The sequence below is a fragment of the Notechis scutatus genome, chromosome 2 (genome assembly GCF_049901735.1).
Source record: "Notechis scutatus isolate UNSWTSFEM ecotype Mainland chromosome 2, rNotScu1.2, whole genome shotgun sequence".
Taxonomy (NCBI): domain Eukaryota; kingdom Metazoa; phylum Chordata; class Lepidosauria; order Squamata; family Elapidae; genus Notechis; species Notechis scutatus.
In genome coordinates, this window is record NC_142010.1 from 46559399 (window position 1) to 46585952 (window position 26554).

The 26554-nt window shown below is 39.2% G+C and overlaps 1 protein-coding gene across 4 annotated transcripts in view; it reads right to left on the bottom strand.

Annotated features, from left to right (window-relative positions):
- The window catches only part of FGD5 (FYVE, RhoGEF and PH domain containing 5), a 154762-nt gene that overhangs the window by 117621 nt on the left and 10587 nt on the right, over nucleotides 1-26554 (bottom strand). For all 4 annotated transcript variants that reach the window (XM_087954647.1, XM_026678403.2, XM_026678412.2 and 1 more), the window contains exon 2: nucleotides 14782-17704. In XM_087954647.1, the coding sequence (XP_087810773.1) occupies nucleotides 14782-17585 (2804 nt within the window). In that variant the 5' untranslated portion in view covers nucleotides 17586-17704. The remainder of the gene's footprint in view (nucleotides 1-14781; nucleotides 17705-26554) is intronic.

Genomic DNA, 26554 nt, shown 5'->3' on the forward strand with positions numbered 1-26554 from the left:
ACCTATACACAAGAATCTGATCTACTAACGATTAAGGCAAATTGGTGCTAGATAAGAGTCAACAGTCTTTGGGTGGGGGTGGAGGGACTCCAGACTAATGATGCATTTGATCCCAACTTTGAGCTCAGCCTAGTCATCTCCTACATTAGAGCCAAGGGATGAGGAAAAAGAGGATCAGATTCAACCCAAGCAAGAGAGAATGGCTATTAATTCAGAAGGGGCCTTCTGGCTTCATATCTCCTGGTAGAAGTGTAAAATTATTGTTTTACATGAAGATGGCCACTCATTCAATTATCATCTCACACTTGTGTAACTATAAACTACAGGGGTTTGTTCTGGAAGACTACCTGGAAATGTTAACATGTTCAAAATCAGTAGAGTAGTTCATATGCAATGGTCCACTACAGATCGATTTACTGTGTGGAGTCATTCATGGCCAGAATGTTATTATTGCTTTGTTATATTATTCTTCCATGTTCCTAATTTTATATACTGTGTATAATTTGTGGGAACTAAATTGGTAAAAATATTAAGAATAATTAAATACTAGAATGCATACTTTATTTCAGGTTTATCCTGTACATTTCCTTCTCTGACCTGTTTATAGTATGTTTATTCTCACTGAGTATGTTGCAACTGTTTCCAGGGCCTTCATCCGAGTGAGTGCACACAAAGAATAATACAGTTTATATACTGGGTGGAACAAAACATGGAATTTTCCCGGCGCGGACTGAATAATTTGTTGATATAAATTTGCAGTCAAATGAGTTGGAGAATATAAAAAGAATAATTGTTTTGGTAATATTATTTCCAGATTTTCCAGGCTGTTATGTGCCAACACAACAATCAAATTCCACTGTTCATCATGGGAAAAAACAACTGAATGAAAGGGGGTCATTCAGAGATCTCTTACAAAGGCATATGCCAATGTAACCAAAGTATGTAAAATAGTGTACGAACCATCCTGAAGTGTATGTTGCTAAACTCCCTGGATTCTTCTGCTGTGTTTATCACTTATGGTAATATGTAGTACTTCAGCTTCATGATGGATGTTTAACCTTTCAAGAGAATTATATAAGAAGTGATATTCTATAATATGACATTAAAAAAAAAATCAAAGAAGGCAGCAAGATTTATAAATGCACCATACATCAGTATTATTCTGCCAAGTGATATGGATTTTGAATATCTAATGTTGAACGTAAACTTTATTTAAGATAGACTATTTTGGCATTCGGTTAATAAATTTGTCATTCAACTCAGGGCCCTGGAATCAAGCAAAGGAAAGGAAGGTCTCATATGTGAACCAATAACACTGTGCTGGGGTTATAAACATGGTCTTAATTATTTTTAATCCACTGTCTCACTCTCTCTTTTAAAGCTTAGTATCCAGATTATTACTCTTGCCTTGTTTATCTCTGGCAATTGGGCCCTATCAAGTAACCTGAATCAAGTTGTTTATAGTTTATTTTGAGTACGTTGCCAAACTCTTTGTCCATACTTTCCATGGAAAGTGCTTACAGAAAATTCAGGGATAATCAGTTCCATGCTGGCCTAAAGAACCATAGGAGAGAAGAGGGATTTCTTTGTATACAGTCCATGAAAAGGAATTGCTGAGTGTTAGAGCCAATGCCGTATATGTAGTTCATTCTTGGCCATCTCCATTTAAAAATCTCAAATTACAATAGTGGTCAAGACCATGACTTGAGACCTTGAATAACCATTGCCAATCAGGAGAAACAATTCTGAGTTAAATCAACCAACGTCTCATACAGGACAAAGCAGCTTTGTATATTCATAATGAAAAAAAAAACAACCAAGTTTGGAAACTGAAAAAGAATGATATATTATCAGCTATTTAAACATTCTATTATGTGGCCAAGCAAAATATTCCAAACTAAAGAAAGTATTCCAAACTAAAGGAAGGAACAAATTTGCAATTACAGTAAGAGAATCTGGTCTTCTTCGATGATAATTCCCATTATTATTTATCACCAGCTATATAGATGTAGAGTGATGGGAGTTAGAATCTCAATATCAATTGGATTGCTAGGGACCCCTACTGCTGCTTTATTAATGTCTTCCATTTACTTGCCAACATCTGTCTTGGGCACCTTCTGTTACAAACCACTACATTTTTGTAAAAAGAAAAAGAAAAAGCGGAGAAATGAAATAAAGGAAAAGCATGGATGAAAATACAGACTCTTTAACACACTTAACACACCTCTCTTTTTTAAAGCATTGCTATTGTCTGCCTAAGAGACTTATACTTTGTTATACATAGAGACTCTCTACCTAAAAGGACTTGCATCCATTTACTCTATAATGATACATCTGATCCATGGTGTGTAGGTAGAATCAACATTTATCAATTCCTTAACAATGAACATATTAATTTGCAACTTCATGGAGTACATGTTTCTTGATAAGGAGGTATAAATAGAATTGTGTTTGATGAAAGAAGAATCTACCATATAGGTGGAAAACATTTCAAAGAGAATCTGATCCACTGATATAAAAAAACATATTATTATTACTAGAGTGAACATAGACTAATAAAACGGTGTTCAGCCAATCTTTAAAACAAATAAAGAATAGCCCAGAACCTTTGAGGACAATCTAATCAATCTTTTGGGCACCAGGGAGAGAGGTTTTTCTGTGGACCAAAGGGGACATGGATTCACATGCTGCCTGCTTCACTTGTTGGCGTGGCCTGGTTTCTGTCATGCTACAGCCCGGTGCTGGTCCACAGACCAGAGATTGGAGACCCTGATCTAATCCACTAACAAACCACAATTACTATCATGCAGTTTTAGTTTAAACCCAATCTTTTTTCTTGAAATTTGAGCACATTGCATCCTGTGAGATCCTTGTTGTGCTCTGAGCTTCGTGTTCAGAGAACTCTCCATATAAGGACTTGCATCAGTTTAGAGCAGCGGTCGCCAACTGGTGGGCCGTGGCCCACCGGTGGTCCACAAGAAAATTTTGGTGGGCCGCAGAGAAATGTCATCCCCAGAGCATCCCCCCAAGCAATTAATCCAGGCTGCACAGGAATACAAGGCTGCGCCGCCCACATGGCCCGCAGGAACTCTCCCCACCCCCTCACTCCTTACCTGACAAACTTGCCTACTAAGTTGCTATTTTTCCTTTTTCCGACCATCAGCTGTTCTGCTGTGCGGGGAGATTTAGATTAGCTAGAAAGCAGGACATCGTTGGATTTCTTGCTTTCTAGCTAATCTTTAGATGAGCGAATCTTCCTTAGGACTGAAGCATTACAGACTGAGCTAGCTGATGGCAGAAACACAGATCTCTAAGTGAATCTGTAATTCTGTGAGCAACTCAATCTGCCTGCCTGCTTTGCCTGATTTTGGGTAAAAGTTGCTCTTTTTAATAAAAAATTCAATATTTACATACATGGTGTGTTGTGAGTTAATTTTGTGAGTTTGCTTGCAAGCAAATTTTATGTGACAGACTGAACTAGCCGATGGCAGAAAGACAGATCTTTGAAAGAATCTGGGATTCTGTGAGCAACTCAATCTGCCTGCCTGCTTTGCCTGATTTTGGGTAAAAGTTACTCTTTTTTTAATAAAAAATTCAATATTTATATAAATATTTATAATATTTATATACAAGCCATGCCCAGCCAGTCACATGACCATCAAGCCACACCCACAAATTAGGCTATGCCCACAGAACCGGTTAGTGGTCCTTGAGATTTAAAATTATGAGTTTGGTGATCCCTGAGGTCCAAAAGGTTGGCAACCCCTGATTTAGAGAACACCAAGGACACCACAGTCCAATCCTGAGCTACAAATAATCGCTTCTAACAGTAACCCGGCTTTCTGTCCTGTTGTTTGGAATAATAAAAAATTTCAGTGTTCTATGGGATAGGTTAACCTTTCCCTATCAAGTGCTTCCCTTGGATAAAGTGGAGGATAATTTCCAGAATTCTCAGCAAGAATCACCATATAGTTGAACAGATCTACCGAGAGTTGGGAAATACAGTTCTGTGGGATTGGTTCTGTGGAACTGAAATTACTATTGTATCATCTTTACTCCAAATTAATCCCTTCCATTATTTTTCATAGGGTTTTCAAGCCTCTGACTAACTTCTTAGACATATTCCTAATAGGTAGGTCATGCTCAGAACTGACCCAGTTGTCTCCACGCTTGACTTTTGTGTAAAGCAAAATGTCTTCTTACAGCCAGAACACTTCATTTTTTATTAATGCTGACGAGAATCATGATAGCATTTTAAAATGCCATTATGAATGATTAAGAGGTGTTGTCATTTCAATCAGTTCATTCCATCCAGACTATACTGCAACATATTCTCTGCATGACCAAAGACAAAACAAGAACCAAACTGAAATAGAAAGAATAGTGAAACAGAGGTTTCGCTAATGCTAACAAAGTCTAAATCATGAGATAGAAACAATTTCTGCACTGACAGACAATTCCCCGTAAAATGAGCAAATGGCATAAGGGATGAAAAGAAACAATGGTTCTCCTTGGGCAATGTTCCATACCTGGACAATGCCTGCAATGCAACCTGAGTCAAAACTGATAGAACTTTTGCATGTGACCAGATGGTTTTGTGAAAGGTGTTTGGTGGTGATACATCTAACTGTGCTTACATTAGGCCTTGGAAGAGATACCAATTAATCCAACCAATTACCCAACTGAAAAGGTCCTTTTATTAGCTCTTTAAGAATGATCCTGGCAAAACAGACCATGCCTTTTAAATACATTCTCCCATCCATTAACTCTAATTGGTCCATAAAGATAAAATTAATTGTTGTGTGCCAGTGAAAAGCCAATATTAAGGGGCTTTACATTAAACACCCATGAGTCCTATGAAAACACAGTTCTTGCCAGATAATTAAAAGGGTACTGTATGCTATAAATAAATATGTCAGACTGAACAACAGACCATAAACTATTGAATTAGATTTCTAACAACTACAACAACTAAAAGCAATTGCATTTTTAATGCTAAGGGATATTGGCACTGTGTATCATTAAACAGCATAGAAAAGAAGATTCACAGACTCCTTGTGAGTGGTAATGCACCATGCCTCATCCAATAAATCTGAACAGTAAGAGGAAGTGATTCTTACTAACGAGAAAAAATGGTGATGCCCCTGGTCTTTTCAAATTGAGAAGTTCTAAAGGTAGATGTTCCATCCATTTTAGTTTTCAGATTCCAGAAACAGAAGTTATAGGAAAAAAGTATGATAATCCAGGTGATTTATAACCAACACAGTTACACCCCCCCCCAACATCTATCAAGATTGTGCAACAGGTTCTTTAATAGTATTGCATATGGCAGAGTGGAGTACAAAGTGAATGGCCAGAGTTTTATCAAAAATAATAGATAAATGCCACTGATGTTACACTATCTTTGGCTTATTTTCTAGTACCAAAGACTTAGTTGGGTTTACTTTTGTTTCCTATCATTAATGTTGTTTTGGGTGTTAGTTAATCCTCTCTACAAATATTAGTGTACAACTACATCCTAACATGCCAGCATGGTGATTTACCTTGCTACCTGGGGATGATGGGGGTTATAACCCAACATCTCTTAAGGACACCAGGCTGATTAAGGCTAGTTTAGATTGCAGTGATGGATTTATGCCATTTCTTTGGATTTGGTTGTATCTTGTAACTATCTGCTTTTCTTTCCAAGTGAGTTATTTTTCCAAGTGAAAAACTGTTTTCAACAGTTGGTATTTTATGATCAGCCACTTTGGGCAGAAAGCAACATATAAATTAAATTAAACTATTACCAGAGGTACTCTTGTGTGCCAGGTAGAGTTGTATTTTACCCTATTTAATAGCATGGCAGCATCTCTAAATGAATAATGATGCTGTATAGCAAAGGTAGAGTGTACTACTTTGTATAGGCTGTGATATATTAAGGAGCGCTTTTTAAAATAATCATTTCAAATACCCATGTGCCTCTTTAATCAAATTTATGCTAATATTACTTGCATAATTCACAAACGTCTATGTTTGTACTTTATTCACTGTACACACCTGATCCATTGGGAGAATGATTAATGACATTTCAGTCAGTTGAAAAATACCACCACAAAACAATTTACTTTTTATTAAATAAAGTTTTGATGTGCAAACTTTTCTTTTAACCAAAAGATTGTTGGCAACTTACATTGTGTTTCCACCTATCTTAAGGGGTATGTTGTATCTTAGTAGCCTTTTCATGGCAATGAGATGCTATAGTTTAATTAGACCTACTGTACCTGGCTTGCAAAAATCCAGGCCAACCATTAAACGATAATAAACAAATATCATCCATTATCATTCATGTGTGTGAATTTTTACAAGCCCTCTCTAAGTGGCTTACAGAGTCAGTGTATTGCCCACAACAATCTGGTTCCTCATTTTACCAACCTTGGAAGGATGGAAGGATGAGTCTACCTAGAGCCAATCAAGATCAAACACCTGGCAGTGGGCAGAGTTAGCCTACAATACTGCATTCTAACCACTATTCCACCACAGCTTTATATTGTACTGTATCCTGTAGGACTACAGAAGACTTTTGTATGAAACCATGCAGAGCTCTTTCCTATGCTTGCAGAGAAGAGGTGTTATTCAGCAGGTTCTGACAGGTTCTGGAGAACTGGTAGCAGAAATTTTGAGTTGTTTGGAGCACCAGGAAATACCACCTCTGATGGCCTCACCCCCAACTATTCTCTGCCTCCCGAGTCCCAGATGATCGGCTGGGTCTCCTTTTGTTGCCCTGCACATGAGAACGGAGCTGCAAAGCAGGTTAGTGGGGTGGGGAGGGAATAGGATTTTGCAGTAACCTTCCCCCAGGAGTGGGGTGGGAATGGAGATTTTGCGGTATCCTTCCCCTGCCACACCCACCAAGCCATGCTCACCAAACCATGCCATGCCCACAGAATTGGTAGTAAAAATTTTTAACCCCACCACTGCTGCAGGGATGAGCAATTTGGGTTTGCATGAAGCCACCCGAATCTTATTTGTAGTCTTATTTGACTATTTCAGCCCCTATTTAAGGGGGGATTTAAGAATATTAAAGCTAGGTCTTTCCAAAGTCTAAGCCTAAAGCCTCCATTTCTACCCTTAACATCCACCTAAGCCTCCATAAATTCTAAGAAGTCAAAACAATGACCCAAGCAATCCAAAGATGTTATGATTCCCTAGTCATATCCCCAGTGGCCCTTAAATATCTGGCCACAAAAAGTTTGCTCACCTGAACAAGGTAAACCACCCTGAGCTTGGCTCTCTAGCCAAGATTCAAATCCTGGAAAAGATGGAAGGAAAGAAAAGAAGAGGATAACTAGCAGCAAGATAAATAGATCTTGCTTTACAAGTCACAGAGGTCACAGAGGGATGCAGTTGGAAAAAGTGAAGGAAACATCAGAAAATCTCTTTTCTAGATCATGGTCATTAACTTAGAAACCCAACACTCCCCAGCAGATACGGTCTGTGCAAGTCTACATTAGTATATTGATTCTTGAATAACTCCAAGATGTTACAAGATCTGCTTCTATTGCCCCCTTGGGGGTGGGGAGGAGAATTTTTGTTTTTGTTTTCCTTTTGATTTTAAGTAGCAAAATAATTTGCTATTTAAACACAGAAGCATTTTCTTAAACCACAAAGGACCCTTAAAATGTCAATAGCATTTTCTAGTGCTTGATTAGTGCCGCAATTGTTTTTTTTTTTTATTAATGAAATAAAGAAACAATTACTTATTAGATATAAACAAACTGCAAAGATAGCATACTGAAATGCACTGGAATTATATATATATATTTCTTCTGAATGGTCTTTGGAAGGGTAGTGAATAAAGTAAATAGATGATTGAAGGAACTTGGGACAATAATTCTAAGAGATATATTTATTATATCTTACATTTATATTTATTATAAATGTAAACTGTATGAAGAGGACTGGTGAAATTAAACAAAATATACTGAATTTAGTATTGTCATGAAAATATACATTCATTTAGTCAATTGATATCCTTCCATAAAGGACATTTTGAGTTTATAATAGATAATAAAACAATAATTGGAAAAAGCAATAAGATTCAAATCAAATCAAGTATTGCCAAGTAATAATGAAATAGATTTGCAGACAAAAATTGATAATATTAAGCTGTGAAATACCAGCGGCAGACCTAATGAAGATGAGAGTGGAACACTAAAAAACAGTTTCATGAAATTGTTGTATTGTCTCTATAAAACACAAATCGTCTATGATGGAAAAGCACTTATCTCTCCAAATAAAATAAATACTCACATTTTAGGACTTTCGAGGACATAAATATTAACGCTGATCTGAAGTGGAGATTGCTATTGTTCCTTCATTTCTTTTGTTAAGATTTTTAATAAAAAGAAGAATGTGAATTTAAGCTGAAGGATAACTGAGTTCCGTTTATTTCACCCTTTCAGAATGAGAGCACTGATTCCTGCTGTTTCATTGTATTGGGTTTATAAAAATTTCATATAAGCCGGTTGTGATTGGCTTCATGATGGCATATAGCCAATCCAGAACGAGAATGGGAAGAGTTGTTCTCATTCTGAATTGGCTTTAGCTTTGTGAAATAAAGTAAAACATGCTAGCTATAATATATAACCAGTTAAATATGAGCTTAATATGAGTTAATATTACTATGAGTTAATTAAAACTTAATATGAGTTAAAAAGTTACAGGAACTGGGCATGGCTAGTCCAATGAAGAGAAGGACAAGGGAGACATTATAGCAGTGTTCCAATATTTGAGGGGCTACCACAGAGAGGAAGGGGTCAAAACTGTTTTCCAAGGCACCTGAAGGCCAGACAAGGAATAATGGATGCAAATTGATCAAGGAGAGATTCAACCTAGAAATAAGGAGATATTTTCTGACAGTGAGAACAATCAACCAATGGAACAGCTTGCCTTCAGAAGTTGTGAGAGCTTCATCACTGGAGGCTTTCAAGAAGAGATTGGACTGCCATTTGTCAGAAATGGTATAGGGTCTCCTGCTTGGGTGGGGAGGTGGACTAGATGACCTACAAGGTCCCTTTCAACTCTGTTAATATATCACCAAATAATTTCACAATATTCTAGTTGTAAGAAATCATGGTCCAGAAAAACAATTGGCAATAAAGTATAGAAGGAAAGCAAAATGACTTTTGAAACAATTTGCCTCCATAAGTTGTGGATGCTCCAACACCTGAGGTTTTTAAGAAGAGATTGGAAAGATTTTAAGAAGAGATCATTTGTCTGAAATGGTATAGGGTTTCCTGCTTGAGCGGGAAGTTGGATTAGAAGACCTCCAAGATCCCTTCCAACTGTTATTCTGTTATTCAGAAGGGTAAGTACTTCTAACTTACAGGTACTTGACTTTAGGTGAATAGGTAAAGCGAAGTAGCAGATACTTGGGGAAATTATTATGTTTCAATCCATAGCAGAAATTTAGAACAGGTAACCCAGAAATTTCTAGAAAAAAATATATCACATTGATGTATGTGATCCACAAAGACTCAGCTTTGATTGTGATGAAATACAAATTAAATTGATCAATTTATATATTTCCTCTTATCAAAAACCACTTGACTTTAGAAAACCCCAACATCTAGTGAAAGGATTACAGTTTAGTGTTCTCCCTAGAATGCTAGTTTTCTAAGCTCATAGTAACATTTGCCTTATGTGATAGTAACTGAGAGAAGATCTAGGTGGCCTGGTGGACCCCCATTTATTTATGAGCCATCAATGTGTTGCCGCTGACAAAAAGGCCAATGCAGTCCTAGGATGTATCAACAGAGGGATAGCATCACAAACACAGGAAGAGACAATACTGTTTTATAATGCATTAGTGTGGCCATACTTGGAATACTGCAGTTCTGGTTACCCTGACCCAAAAAAGATGCTGAAAGTGTGCAGAGAAGATCAATATAGATGATAAAGAGTCTGAAGGCTAAATCATATGATGAATGGATGAGCCAGGTATGTCTAGCCTATTAAAGAAAAGGATTGGAGGAGTGGATGTCTTTGCTGTCTTCCAGTAGTTGAGGGGCTGTTGCAGAGAAGTGGGGTGGGTCTATTCTCCAAAGCACCAAAGAGCAGGATAAGAAGTAATGGGTAGAAGCTTGTTAAAGAAAGACCCAACCTAGAAGTAAGGAGAAATTTTCTGATAGTGAGAACAATTAATCAATTGAACAGCTTGCTTTCTGGAGTTATAGGTGCTCCATTACTGGAGGTTTTCAAAAATAGACTGGACAACCATTTGACTGAGATAGTATAAGTCTCCTGCTGTGATGGGGGTTGGAGTAGAAGATCTTTGAGGTCCCTCCCAGCCCTATGAGTCTACATTCTGTGTTCTATGAGCAGGGAAAACTACAGTCATGCCTTTTTAGTAAGATTTTCCTTGTGAAGCTATGACTAATTTGACATGAACAAGGGTATCATATACATGTATCCGGAGAGGGTGAATCCAAGCTATGCAGAAGCAATTTGATTCTCATTCATTCACATAAATTATTTGGTTTAAAAGACTGGCATTAAAAATGTAAACAAATGGGCCTCTTAAACCTTCTTAGCAAACACTTCTTTCACTTTACTTGATGGATACACATACAGTGCCTTCAGTTTCTTAAAGAGAAGAAAAAACGCAAAGTTTGGTTGGAACTTGATTTGACTTGTGGTCATTCTATGGCCATACCTATACAGTTTTCTTGGACATGTTAGAGATGTTAGAGAGAAGCTTCTTTCAGCTTCTCAGTCTACTCTACACTTATGAGATGTATTGATAGTCAATTATTCAATAAGTAGGCAGGTATGACCCTACTTTTAAAATCTGCCCAACATTAGCTAGCCACCATCATGTCAGGGTTCTAGAAAAACCCAATTCCAATTAAAAACTCTAAGACAGGCATTTTCTCAAAGTTTCCTTTTATTAGAGTAGGTGTACTGGCACATCTGGGAAAACCTGAATCTGAGAGTTCCGGGTTTTCCCTTAGTAATTCAAAAGTCAAAACACAACCTTGTATCTATCAGTCAATCACATGGTCCAATCACCAACAGTCCCAACTTGAGACATCCCTTCAACCACTCATCCTCCAGGTGCAAGAATAACATGACCTTGTCCAAAAAGAAAAATGCTATTATGTCCAAGTACCAACACTCTAAAATCCGCCCCCCTCATACTTTCCCAGGCACAGAAATGTGGCAGTGTGGAAGCTTCTGGTTCTAATATGGCTTCCAAAGGGGACACATCACCTACTGAATGCTAAAAGAAAACTGCAGTTTTCATCTGTAATAGTCCCACACTGTCTATTAAACAGAAGGTACTGGACAAATCACACTGTCTTCTTACTTTGATTTCTCCAATCCCAGTATTCCAGATTAGCAATGATATGTACTAGTATAGCTGCAATAACTCTATGGTGCTTCCAAGTGACCCTTTTTACCTTCTTGTAATTAGATATTTGTAAATCATGAAATGAAAAATAAACTTATACATCTTGTACTCAGTAGCTGTATAGAGTGATAATGGATGATGATTTGATTCACTGAGAGGGGGTCTTCTACATACTTACTCCTTGTAACATTGAAATGGTTCCAGAGTAGTACATAAAAGGCTAAAAATAGATTACCAAAATCAAAACCTTTTTGCTACAAATGACAAATTCTTTTACAGGTTTTGTTGGACCCAAAGGCCTACTCTTTTTGGTATAACTGATTGCTTTTCATTGAGTGAACAACGACATTGTCATTCTATTGACATCTCTAATGTTCCATTACCAAATCATTATTTTAATTATTAATACTATATAGCGAAATTGGGAAGAAAAGAAGTAACTATCCCTCAGAGGGTAATGTACTGGTTACTAACCCCCATATCAGTAATTGTAAAGAAAGATTATATCCAGCATGCTTTCATTATTGGGTTCTTGCTCTATAAACTTGACTGAATCTAATTAAGTATATTCACCAACACAGATCACAACCTTCTGAATATAAAGAAATTAGGTGCATGATCTAATGTAAGAATTTCCTGCAAATGTAGCACTTCTGGGCTACAGAGGATTCTGAACAATATTATAGTGTTGCAGTTTTAAATCTGTTCATCAAAACATAATATAGAGCCATGATGGCGAACCTATGGCAGAGCCATTTGTGTGGGCACACGAGCCCCAGCCAAATTTACCTGCACTGCGCATGCGCGCCTCCCAGCTGATTTTTGGCCCATTTGAGGCCTTTTTTGCCCTCCTGGGGGCTCAAGGGAAGCCTCTTCAGCCTTTGGAGGCCGAAAAACAGGACTTCCAGAAATACTGGAAGTGCTGAAACTGGAAGTGCCGAAACGGGCCTATTTTTTGGCCTCCAAAGGCTGCAGAGGTTTCCCTTGAGCCCCCGGGAGGGCGAAAATGGTTTCAAATGGGCCAAAAATCAACAGGGAGGCATGCACATGCGCAGTGCAGGTATGGGGGTAGGGTGGGGGTTGTGCGCAAATGCAAGGGGGGTGAGGCACATTGCACTGTGGGTGCTGGCACGCACACACGCGCACTATCAGCACACCACAACAAAAAAGTTCGCCATCACTGATATAGAGGAACATCATGGTGAGAATGATTGAACTGTTATTTGAAACGCTCCTAGATGAAGTTTCATCCTGCTAAGGTGCTTTAGTGGAGGAAGGAGCCAATTACCATCAGATTCAATAACCTGTCCTCTATAAGCACATGGGATACCAGTCATATTCTGAGTGGTCTTTCTATAAATAAAATTAAGATGCAGTTCCAAGGTAAAAGCTAGTGAATTGACATTACTAAAGTTCTGCATTAGATTCAGTATCTTTCTCCCTCCAAATGATTAGAAAAACACATATTCTAGAACACAAGAGTTTCTAACACTTTTTGAAATTCATTCAGACATTTTCCCAAACATTGATTATGAAAACCTTTATACAAATCATGAGCTTTGAACAGGTCATAATGGCTGCACCAAGAGGAAGAATAGAAGGGGAATTTACCAAATTTGCAGATTATACTAAGCTGGCAGGAATAGCTAACACCCAAGAAAATAGGCTCAAGATCCAGATGGATCTTGACAGACTAGAACACTGGGCACTATCTAACAAAATGAAATTCAACGTAGAGAAAAGTAAAGTCCCACATTTAGGCAAGAAAAACCAAAAGTACACATATAGACTGGGTGAAACCAGGCACAATAGCAGTAACTGTGAGAGGGATCTTGGAGTCTTAGTGGACAACCAGCTAAATATGAGCCAGCAGTGTGCAGCAGCAGCCAAAAAAGCTAATGCAATCCTAAATTGTATTAACAGAGGGGTACAATCAAGATCAAGGGAAGTACTAACACCACTCTATAAAGCCTTAGTAAGACCACACCTGGAGTACTGCATCCAGTTTTGTTCACCACATTATAAAAAAGATGTTGAGACTCTAGAAAAAGTACAGAGAAGAGCAACCAGGATGATTAGGGGACTGGAGGCTAAAACATACAATGCAGGAACTGGGCTTGGCTAGTCTAGTAAAGAGAAGGACCAGGGGAGACATGATAGAGGTCTTCCAATATTTGAGGGGCTGCCACAGGGAGGAAGGGGTCAAGCTATTTTCTAAAGCACCTGTAGGCCAGACAAGGTATAATGGATGGAAACTGATCAAGGAGAGATTTAACCTGGAAATAAGGAGGAACTTTCTGACAGTGAGAACAATCGACCAATAGAACAGCTTGCCCTTGGAAGTTGTGGGAGCACCATCACTTGAGACCTTCAAGAAGAGAGTAGACTGCCATTTGTCAGAAATGGTGTAGGATCTCCCGCTTGGGTGGGGGGGTTGGACTAGATGACTTACAAGGTCCCTTCCAACTCTAATTATCTGTTATCTGAAGTCTAAACAATAGACTCAATCTTACACTTGTGGGAACCATAACTCTTAGAGGAACAGATAAGCACAATAGCAGAGAAACAGGAAGGGTAGATAATAGTTTAGAGGAAAATTCTGCCCTGGAGCTTTCATTCATTCTACAGATAATCCTTGATTTATGACCATAATTGAGCCCCAAACTTCCATTGCTAAGTGAGATAGTTGTTAAGTTAGCTTAAAATGTTAAGTTTTGGCACATTTTATGACACACTTGTTCAGTGAGTTGCTGCAGTTGTTAAGTTAGTAACATGGATATTAAATGAATCTGGCTTTCCCATCGACGTTGCTTGTCAGAAGGCCACAAAACTAGAACAGTTATAAATATAAACCAGTTGCCAAGCATTCAAATTGTGATCACGTGACCATGGGGATGCTGCAACAGTTATAAACATGAAAAACAGTTATGTCATTTTTTCCCCCAGTGCCATTGTAACTTCAAACGGTCACTTAATGAATAGTTGTAACTCAAGGACTACCTGTATCGGATTATACACAGAAAGGTTCAAAGCTACATCCACAACGCAGAAGCATTTTCCAAAATGAAAATGAGCAAGTTTCAGTCCAAATTTTATAGAAGATTTGTGAAAATTAACTTGATTTTACTATTGGGTCCCAGATATGAAAATCTAGCAATTTTCTGATAAGCATCGGAAGTAGGGAACTTTTAAACTACACATATAAAATACCAGGTGTTTTTTTTAAAAACCATGCCCTATTCTAAATACTTTATAGAAGGCATTTCCTGAAAAAAGTGAGATAAGCCAAGTAAGTTTGAGAATAAGCCTTTAGCTCCCAATACACAGGAAGTCTAGCCTTCTGTGGTCAAGGCTAACAGGCCTTATATAAATATGTGCTACAATACCTTTCTGTTTCCTGGTTGGTGGTTTGCTGTTTATTGTTTTCAAAGGCTGCAAAGCTGCTCATATCCACATAGCCGTCATTCTCATTTGCAGCAGATAAGGCCCTGCTAGGATCTTCAAAAAATTCAGTAAAGGTTCCTGCCCTAGTGGGCCTTCGGGGAGGTATCTGTATATTTTCATAATCAGAATTCATGGCTGGGATATTCTCATAGTCAGAAGTATCAGCATTGGGAAATGAGATAGACCGGGGCTTCGTTAAAGGCAGCGGCATAAAAGGCGGTCTCGAACGATCTTCAAATGATTCTACCCTTGACACACTTCTGCTAAACATTTTGGGTGTCCCTTTTCTCTTGCCATCCTTGTAGAAAAGAACAGTTGGAGACTCGGAAGCCCTCAGTTTGGCAGTCCGGGATAACATCTGAGGTGAACTACTCAAGCTTCTTCTGTCCAGTTCCATCACCCTGGAAGGTCCGTGATAACTCGACTCAGAGGAGGATCTTGAAGAAGAAACATGAACATCTACATGGACTTTGTTTTCTGCCTTCTTCTTGAATTTCAAAGTGAGGAATTTTTTAAACGAGGACTTCTTCTTCTTGCAATACTTATCAGGAGATTCGCTGTCTATTAAAAGGGACGGGGAGCTTTTTGTGATGGGCTTCTTGGTGATACAGGCTAGTTCAAAGGGAGGTGGAATATCGACAACAGAGGAAGGAGTGGAAACCCCACTGGATGTAAGGTGATTCCTCTGGGAAAAACTACCTGAGGAACCAATTACATATGGTAAAGACAGCTCATCTGTCCTGTTTAATCTGTTATAATCTAATATAGAGTTATCGGTTTCTCGATACAGAGAGACAGGGATGTCTCTGCCTTCCACTGAATAAGATCGAGGGTACAAAATGAAGCGTCTTGGCTTTGCTGGCAGCGTTCTAGCCAGTTCTATAGGTTTTCCTTCTGCCCAACAGAAACTGTGTCTTACATTTTCAGGCATAATGGTGCTTGTGCTCAAGGTCTGCAATTCGGTGTCTGTCCCTGTTTCTTCTGGAACTGTTTCTGGCACATAACCCGGTACTTTCCCAGAGTGGGACCTTGTTCTAGTAACAATGTTTTTCCGATCTATGGAAAGCAAGTGGTTTTCATTTTCTGTGTTCTCTCCCTCCCTGAAATCACTTGAGCTGTTTTGGATATCAGCCTCCTGCATTTCTCTTCCAGCATAAAAAATTTCATTTGTTGTAGGCAAACGGTCTCCAAGGACATATGGGTCATCTAGGGAATCACTGGCTACTTCTCCATTGTTATCTGGCACATCCGACACTTTGGAATCCACTGTGTCTTCCTTAATCACATGTTCATTGGCTGAGTTTGCTTCTAGTGTAGCCAATTCTCCAATAGAAAGCCCAGAATTTTCACTTGATGTTTCTCTGGTTAGATTTGGGGCAGTTTCCTCTTTATTGCTATGATCCACCTCGAGTATTTGATGATCCAAATGTGTATCTTCTAAAGAACATTCACTCACACTGTGAACTCCAAGTAAAACATCTGACTTAGATTCTTTTCCAAGCTGCGAGTCAGATTTGTGCCCATTAGTATCTTCAGAACTGAGGGACGGGTTATTATCAGGCATGTCAGTCTCTTTTCCTGACAAATCTTCACCCAAATCTTCATCTGGAGAATCCTGAGCATCCTCACCGCCCTCATTTCCAAAGGGAATGATCTGGCAGCTATCGTCCATCATCTCTGTATCTATCATCTCAATTTGTTCTTCAGAACCTTCCCCTGATTCACGTTCAGTCTCTAGTATTTCTACCACATTTTTCATTTCAGCAGTTTGGCAAACCTTGTCAAGATCTTCTCCCTCAGCATATAGGTCTATTTCATCTTCCTTTTCATCCATTTCATTTGTGGCCCCGCTAAAAGTCTCTTCAATACCAAGCTCAGACCCTCTTGGTTCTAACCTCGTGTCCACTTCATTAGCAATGTGAGTGTCAGTATTTACATCAGCATCTTCTATAAATTCTCTTTCTCTACTTGAGGCTGAATCGTTATCGTTGTGATTTGCTGGGCCCAATTCTAGATCAGTATTTAATTGTTCCTCTTCTAAAAACTGTACTGCATCTAAACCTTTGCACATTGGAGGCAGACCTTCCCCTGCTGATATTGGCTCCTCTAAATGCCTTAAAATGATATCATCGTATATAGTTTCTTTCAAAGATTCCCCATTCAATATTTTGCTGAACTCATTGTCATCGTTTACCAAATCCAGTTTGCTTAGAGTTTCATCTGCACAGTTCATTTTGGTCTCACTGGGAGGATTTTCACCGTCCACTTTTTCATATTCATCTCTTGTAGCATCTTCTTTTTCCCTTTCGAATGGTTCCTGGCAGTCAAGTGCTGGGATTTCAATTGATTCCAGAGAGTTGTCTCCCACCGATTCAGTATCCTTGTTCTTCATTACATTTATTGGGCCATCATCGTATACTTCATTGCTATCCGTACAATTACCATCTTCCTCACCTACTGATTCAAGAGTGTGCAAAATCTCGTTCTCGGCTGGCTCAAAGTCACTGTATGTTTTATCAGTCAGTTCAACATCTGGAATTACAATGTATGCATTGCCGTCTTCTGATTCTGGACACCCCGTGTTATTGCACTGGTTTTCTTCATACAGTTCAGCTTCCAGTTTTTCACTGGGATATTTGTTAAAGGTATTATTAGCATAAATGCTGGATCTCTGTAAAATTGCTGGATCGTTGTCAGCAGAGATTTTTGGCTTGGGAGCAATGGGTGGTTTTGGACCCCTAGACATAGAGTTTGAATTATGAAGTGTGCCAGCCCTTGATAGTGACGGAGGAAATTTGGAAGCAGCTATGGAAGCCAGATGACTGAAGATCTTTGGTTTGGGGGCCAGTGGTGGCTTTGTAAGATCTGGAACAGAAAAATAAAACAGGAAATGTTATATTAACAAGCTTCTACATTACTAAGAAACATTTAGTTGTTAATATACTCCTTTGTAGATATACAAAGTAGAGGAAATGATAGCTTTATTCGCCGGATTGGTGGGAAACAAGAACAAGAAACTGTCCCATTCAGACTGCATAGCCTCAAGCAAGCTCCTTCTCAAAGTCTCAAAGGCTTTGCTTCCAACACCAGTAGCAAGAACTTGGATGCCCCACTTCTTAGATTCAGAGACTAGAAAAGAAGCAGGACTTTGAATATAGCCTCTTGCTCAGTGCAAGAATCCAAGTGAAGCCATTCCTGTTGGATGGCTGTGCATCCTGCTTGTCCACATATCCAACAAATAGAAAAAGTTCACATAACTTCCCTTAATAATACGTTCATCTGATAAACTACTCCGTGAAGATGCTTATATGCAACCTGGATCTATTTCTTGTTAACTTAAAACTATGTTCCCAGTAGAGAAAAGTTCTTGCTTTCTTCCTTTATGCTTTCTCTTCAAGTACTTCAAGAATCTCCCTTCAATTATCTTTTTTCTAGGCTACATACTCCCAAAATCATTAGTCTCATGTAGAGAAGATCTTGAGGTTTGGCAATAGAATAGAATAGAATAGAATAGAATAGAATAGAATAGAATAGAATAGAATAGAACAGAACAGAACAGAATAGAACAGAATATAGAAAATATTACCTCAATGATATAATTTATTTTAAGCAAGGGGGGAGGGGCAGAAATCAGATACAGCGCTTGAGTCTGACTCTAGATTCCTCTGCAGAATAAAGTGGGCTTCACAGGCTTTTCATTGTTTCAGTTAAGGGTCCATCATGCTGCATAAATCTGATAAACCAGTCAATACTAGATGAAAAGAGGGCTTTGTTATCTAAAATTATGCCAAGACAATTTGGGTCAAACTACTCTTCCCTAGTCAGGAACTCCAAAGAGAATTCATCGCCAAGACTTGAGGGAGCCAGGAGCAAGGAGAGCTGGCATAACTGTAGGGCTTCTGATGTAGAGAAGTCTGGCCTCTTTTCTCCTGGTATAAGGACACCAGGAAAGAGTGGAGAGAGTGAGCATCTGTGTATTCCCCAAACTGGTAGTCCCCAACTTCATTAGCATGGCTGTGTGGTGATAGGTACCAAGTAGGGAATTATAAGCAGGTTAATGGTTGACTGTGATGATCCTGTGATGATAGTTTAACAGTCCTTTGGTTATGGTTCATTGGTTTCCTATGAAAACCCAGATACTGGACTAAATAAGGATCCAAAATGTTCTTTATCTACAATCCATACAAAATAAATATAATTCTGTGGTTCATTATCCATGGGGTGCTGAAAAAAAACCCCTTCATTCATCCCCCATCCAGGCAAACTTTCAGAGCCAACAAACTGTACGTTAGGCCACAATTCTTCTAGTCAGTTATTAGAGTGCAAAAGCCAGTTTGGTCTAGAGCAGGGGTTTCATACTCAAGGTCCCGGGGGCCCCATTTTCAGCCTGGATGGCCTCCTGCAGCATTTTTCCAGCCAAAATGGGGCACGGTCTTCTCATGCTCCGTTTTGCCTGGAAAAGTGCTGCAGGAGGCATCTGTCCCATCTCCTTCCCCCTGGCCCTGATCCAGCCCTTGAAGAAATCCACTTTGACAACCCTGGTCTAGAGGTTAAGGCCCCAGACTAGAAACTGGGAGGTGGTGAATTCTAGTCCTATCTGAGGCACAAAGCCTGCTGGGAGACCTCGAGCCAATCACTTTCTCTCCGCTTTAGGCAAAGCTTCTGAAAACTTGCCAAGAAAACTATAAGGACCAGTTCAGAGAGTCTCCAAGAGTCAAAACTGAATTGAAAACACAAAAATAAATACATAAATAAAAATTAAAATGAGAGTGTACAGAGCACAAGGAAGGAAGGAAGGAAGGAAGGAAATTACAATCGTAAGAGATTTCTCTAATTTATTAGCACTTTATTTTCTGCTAAATAGATCGAACTAAAAAGGAGCTTGGAGGTCACTTCATCTAAACCTCTGTTCAAAATAAAATCTATGACAGGGGTGTCAAACTCAAGGCCCGCGGGCCACATCCGGCCCACAGAGTGCTTAGATCTGGCCTGCGGGGCTGCCCTGGAAACAATGAAGGACCAACCTGCAGTGACTCTGCCAGCATATTGCCCTCCCAACTTCTGTTTTTGGATGCGATGGCCTCCTGCAGCCCTCTGCCAGTGAAAACAGAACTAGGGAGGACCATGAGCAGCCCTCCCAAGCTCCTTTTTCGCTGGCAGAGCGCTTGGGCCACCACAGGTGCCCCCAACATGAGTGATGTCAAGCTGGCCATTCCACCCCTGGCCATGCCCCCACCCCAGGTCCCCCGAGGTGAAACACAACCCTCAATGAAATCAAGTTTGACACCCCTGATCTATGATAATAGATGTATTTACAACATTCTTGTGAGATGGCCAACCAATGACTACTGAAAATATCTCCACCAAAGAAGAGACCTTTATTTCTTGTAACATGCACTGTTGAATAATGCTAACATTTAGAAAGCATCTCCTAATATTAGCCAGTCTGTGCTCTCCTGAGATTTTCATTCTTGGGGTCCAAACCTCTAGAGCAACAGGAACATATTTACTCCCTCAACTTATAGTCTTCAGACATTGGAAGATAGTAATCAGGTCATCAGCTGATCAGTAGCAAATGTGTCCAAAAATATTCTAGTGGACTGCTGCTCATTGCCAATTAAAGAGAAGTCCAGTTCGAACCAGTATCGCATCTTATTCTGACAGTGGGCTTGAATCATGTCATCTCCCACAAAATGGATAGGACTTCAAAGTACTCAACTCCAATTAAATCAAATTCTTTATGCTAATAAAAAGTATCCTGCTTGTAATAAAGGTAGAGGACTCTAACTGGTATCGGCATAAATTCACCGTAGAATTTCTTCAGTTGTTTTGCTTGTTCTTAACAACAACAGTGTCTTTTTGGCAAGCAGCTTTATTTTGTTTTAATGCCACTGTAAATGCTCACAAAGGCTTTATGATTGATGGCCTTGGCAGCTTTGGGTTCTGTTTTAGTCACAGAAAAAGAAATAGTAGCTTTCTTCACCACACCCCAGCTCAGGATATCACAATGAGCCTTGTTGCTGTCTGCAAGTATGAGATACACAACAGAATGACCACTGTCTTTGACTCTTGTTTATTATCTCAAAATAGAAATCAGTGTAAGATTCTCTTGCATCATTCTAAAGCCACATTTTTTTTTAAAAAAAAATCCAGTCTATCCCAGCTTTTGATTGTTTGATCATGATTTATTTGATCATATTTCATTAATTCTCTTATCAAAAGCCATGTATTAAATGCCCATATATTCTCTTGTTATAATAATATAATGGAACCATGGACTTTTATGTTTTAAACCAGTCATTCCTCAGCTTCATGGTGTTCAGCTGTATCAAATAAAATTCTATCATCCATTCCCGTGCTTGCTGGAAATTCTGAGGACTGCAGTCCCAGCAACTCTGGTTGTTGTTCTAGTAAGGTTGGTCTTGAATAATTGTGATCTCCATATATAGTCTTGTTACTGCTCTTTTAATTATATATTTATTGTATTTCAGTATTAAAAAAAATCCAAAAAGTACAAAAAGAATAGAAAACCTGAAACAATTCAGCTTAGTTTTTAAATAAACCATTAAACTTGGCCACAGGGAATTCAGTGGTCCTCCTGCTACATCCACAAAGAACCAGCTCATAAATAGACAGAACAATATATATTTAACCCAAGACTGGCAATCTGGAGTATCTCTTCCTCATGACACTGGTAAGAAATGTGCTATGCTGCCTGCCATTTTCAAGGGTATGAGCCACATGGTGCAAAACAAAGAAATCTCTGGGGATCCCCAATAGTCATGTCCCCACAAGTTTCATGCTGGCCAGTTTATGCTGCCACCCTCCCTTCCTGCTGTGAGGGGTTCATTGCTGTGTTTTGTTATCAAATGTGGTTCCTTTACTTGTTTCCTCAATTGGGAGTAGGGTTTCTCTATACATGCATAAAAATGGAAATTTTCCTAGGAAGAATTTCAACCATACCTGACAAAAACATCTGCACAATTGGCCCATTTCTATTTCACAATGTGCAAGAGGTATTTTTAAGATATAAAAATATCTTATAAAATGTTTGTTTATTTCAGGAACTGGGCCACTGAACTGCCAGGGGGAGGAGGGGGAAGCTAGGAGGCGATAACAACACTCTAAGCTTAAGGAAAACTATCCAGCATCCCTTTTTCATAGGTCTCCTCCCCTTATTGTTTGAAGCTTCCTTGTCAGGCTTTGCCTCTTCCTCTGCTTGTCCACTTTCCTCTGGATGAGAGTTGGTTCCCGCAGGGCTGTGTCCTTTTAAGAATCCCGTTTAGTTTAAATTTTCAAAGGATCTCTAAGATAGGAGAACAGTTTTCTTTTGTGGTTAAGAAACCATCGGCTTTTAATTTCCTGTGTAGTAGTAAATATTTGTTAGTTACTTTTCTTCCGGTGTCCCTTTGACACATAGGAAGTTTTTCATGGTTTACTAACAGGTGGGAAACCAGACTGCACCATATGCTAGGATGCCCACAAAGAACAACCTGTTTTCAACTCTTAAAGCAAAACGGTGTCCTATTTGATCATAAACTACTTTTAGCCTCTGAGAAGCAATATGTAAACATTTTTGATAAATAATCATCATTGTCACTGAATCTAGAAGATGTGACCTACTCTTTGTGCAATACAGCTCAAGTTCTACTTTTAATTCTCCTCCTCTCATGCGGCAGACTTTTTTTTTGCAGTCATTCATTGTCTGAAGGAAATATTCTAAATGAATTGGCCAACTTTATATCACCAATCACTACAATGAAACTGAGACATTTGGGAAAAGTGATAGATGATAGATAGATAGATAGATAGATAGATAGATAGATAGATAGATTATGGGATGGAAGGATCGATAGATATATGATATATGATAAGAGCTGCGGTGACAGAGTAGTTAGAATGAAGCAGGATACTTTTGCTGCCTGCCAGCTGCCTGCAATCTGGCAATTCAAATCTCACCAGGCTCAAGGTTAACTCAGCCCTCCATCCTTCCAAGGTTGATAAAATGAGGGCCCAGGTTGTTGGGGGCAATATGCTGACTCTATAAACCATTTAGAGCAAGGGCCTCCAACTTTTGCAGCTTTAAGACTTTATTTTATTTTTTTATTTATTTTATTTTATTTGGTTTGTCAAGATAATAGGTATAAGTAAAAACATAGTTATGAATACATGGATACATATAAGAAAAATAAAAGAAACAATAGGACAGGTAGGTAGGCACGTTGGTGCGCTTATGCACGCCCCCTACAGACTTCTTAGGAAAGGGGTGAGGTCAATAGTAGAAAGTCTAAGGTTAAAGTTTTTGGGGTTTGGGGAAGAAACCACAGAGTCAGGTAGAGTATTCCAGACATTGACCACTCTGTTGCTGAAGTCGTATTTCCTGTAATCAAGTTTGGTGCGGTTAACCTTGAGTTTGTATCTGTTGTTTGCTCTTGTGTTGTTATGGTTGAAGCTGAAGTATTTACTGACAGGTGGGACATTGCAATGTGTGATTTTATATACTATACTTAGAACAGACTGAAGGCAGTGTAGTTCTAGGTTTTCTAGGTCTAGAATTTCAAGTCTGGTGGCATAAGGTAGTGGTCCCCAACCTTTTTGTACCAGGGACCGGTTTCAAGCAGAAAATTTTTGCAAGGAGGGGAGAGAAGAGAAGGAGGTTGCGCTCTTCTTGCCCACCAGAAATATTTCTGGACTTTCTCAACTGCCGTTAACTCCCACCGATGCCCGTAATGTGGGTTCCCTGACTGCCTGCCTTAGTTTCTGGTTGTTTGGGAGCATTGGTCTAGAATAATAACTATTCGCCTTTACTCAGCGAAGCTGTTCCGATTCAACCATTAACGAAGGCAGGCAGGCAGGCAGGCAGAACGGAGCACTGGAGTAAACCCCTGCGCGGCGGGCGGGCAGGGTGGGGGTGGGGGAGAAACGGGCGCTTCGGAGGCGCTGCGGTGACAGGAAAAGCCCCCCGCTTCTTTGAAGCAGTTTCTTCCTGGGCTGGTGGAGGAGCGAGAGAGCGACTGAGAGAGCTGACCCAGAGAGAAGGACAGGCTTCAGTTGCTTCCTCCCTCCCCTTCTTTCATTTGTGTCCTTGATCCCCGATCCCAGCATCATTCACGAAGGTGAAGAAAAGCCGCCATTTTTTAAAAAAAATTCTTGCGGCCCGGGTAGAGAGTGCTCACGGCCGGTGCACCGTCCCGCGGCCGGTGGTTGGGGACCCCTGGCATAAGGTATTCTGCAACGACTAGAGGAGGGAGAACTCTTCTTATGAAATATTTCTGGACTTTCTCAACTGTGTTAATATCAGATACGTAATTTGGGTTCCAGACTGATGAGCTGTATTCGAGTATTGGTCTAGCAAATGTTTTGTATGCTCTAGTTAGTAGTGTAATATTACCAGACAAAAAGCTACGTAAGATTAGGTTAACAACTCTTAATGCCTTTTTGGCTATGTAGTTACAGTGGGCTCTGGCACTTAGATCATTAGAGATGAGTACTCCAAGATCCTTGACAGAGTTTGGATCATCAACAAGGTCTTGACTATTCAGCCTGTATTTTATTTTCTGATATTTTTTGCCAATATGTAAGACAGAGCATTTATTTGTTGAGATTTGAAGTTGCCATTTGTTTGACCATTCTGATACATAGTCAAGGTCTTTTTGAAGGGTATCAGTATTGTCTGTGGTGTTGAATAGCTTTACATCGTCAGCAAAGAGAGCTCAGTTGCTCAGCTGGCTGAGGAATTCTGGGAGTTGAAGTCCACAAGTCTTAAAGTTGCCAAGGTTGGAGATCCCTGATTTAGAGAGGTCAGTGCTTGTAAAAGCACTGTGAAGCGGCATATAAGTCCAAGTGCTATTGCTATTGCTATGATGCAATAGATATGATAGAGAGAATTACATACATACAAACCCACTCACATAGACAAGATCTTGGTTATTTTATACTTAACCAGATAAGCATTCACCATTTGTAGTTCAAATAATATCACTCAGTTTTTGAGTATTATTGTACTATAGTAGCAGTTTGAATCCTCATGATCTTCAAGATAATAACTTCTATTATCTTGCTGACCATAACTCTATCATGCAACTTATAGTATTTTAATGCAATTTATATTGTCTTTCTATCACCAAGCCCTGCATTCATGAAGCAGTGTCACATTCTAATCAATATATTATCTTTTCTGAGATGTCCTTTGCTGTCTGGCATTTGTGAGGATTCCATATCCATTATCTTTTTAAAAACACATTTCTGCTTTTCCTCTAAACAGTAGCATTGTATTTGCACAAATCCATAGAATGGATTTGCATTTTGCCTAGCTATGATGGGAGAGACACATACAATAAAAATTCCCAATAGTTCTTCTGGTAATGTGTTAACTTTTTATGGGAGACAGAAAGTAGAAAGACAGCAGAGGGACAATGGAAAAGAGTGGAGCAGCTCAGTCACATTGGCAATCACTGTCTCTACAAATCAATAGCCTTTGCTTGACAGACAATTTAAATTGAATCAAGTGGTCCACAATTGAAAGCAAAATTGATAGCACACCTTCCTATGTCCTTGTCTTTGCAAACTGCAAGGAAAATCCAGTATGCATATAAAGTTATTTCTCAAACAAAGATGATGTCCACAAACATATTCTGTCCATGCTTAAGATTCAGGTGATGGAATTCTCTATCTTAGGATCACAGGTCTGCTTGAAACGAGCTGTCAATATCAAAGGATGAGCATATCAATTTCAATTTTGAAATTTAATTGGATAAAAACTTTACTCTTCCAAGTGGTTTATACAGTATCAGCCTTCTCCAGCTGTGATGTATTATCAGATTCTGCCAAAACTATTGTTTCTATTGGATAGAAGTGATAACGATAGCAACTGGTTTAAGAATATTAGTTTGCATGTTATTAGAAACAAAAACAGTCTATCAACTCTCAAAATGGCTTTAGCTGAAGCCATATTCCTTTTACTTCGTTTTTTAGTTGCCATGCATATGGGGGGAGGGGGAATTTCCTCCCAGGTGCCAGACATAACAGTCATAAGGCCCGTGGGAATCAAGGGCATCTCAACAAGAGCTTGTAACAGCCAGAGAGAGTAGTTGAGCAGCCTGCCATCCACCTGGTTGGTTAACATGACCAGTGACACTAGGGTGGGTGGGTGGTATCTATTCTTTTTATCATAACAAAATGCAGGAAATATTTAGAGTTGGTTTCACATTTGAACATGCTGATATGCTGTACCCAATAAAATGGATCTTTGAGAAAAGCCAGAGCCTCAGAGTCCTGAATTGATTGGGCCATTACTTGGAACCATGACACGGTCTTTTGAATTAGAGCACCCAGTTATAAATAAAGTAATATATGTACTGTGTAGGTTCCAATTCATACAAAAACTAGCACTGGAGTTGACTCCAGCCAAAGTTCACACATTTGGAAGATCAGGGGCCTTTTGGTCTTACTGCTCCTTCTCCTTTTTCTACAAGAGCAATAGAAGAGGGATTACAGCAACCTTCTCCATTGGACTGATATTGCTCGTAGTGGTACAGACATAGATCTACTTGGAGAACACAACTTCTCAAAAGCTGCTCCACTCTGCCCTCAAAAACCTAGAATCAGCACAGCTTTTCCCTTTTAACAGGAGGTTCTTACTGATTTATCCAACAAAATTTGTTTCATGTTGCTAGTAATTACAGCTTCAGTAAAACTGCAACAATCAATGCAAAT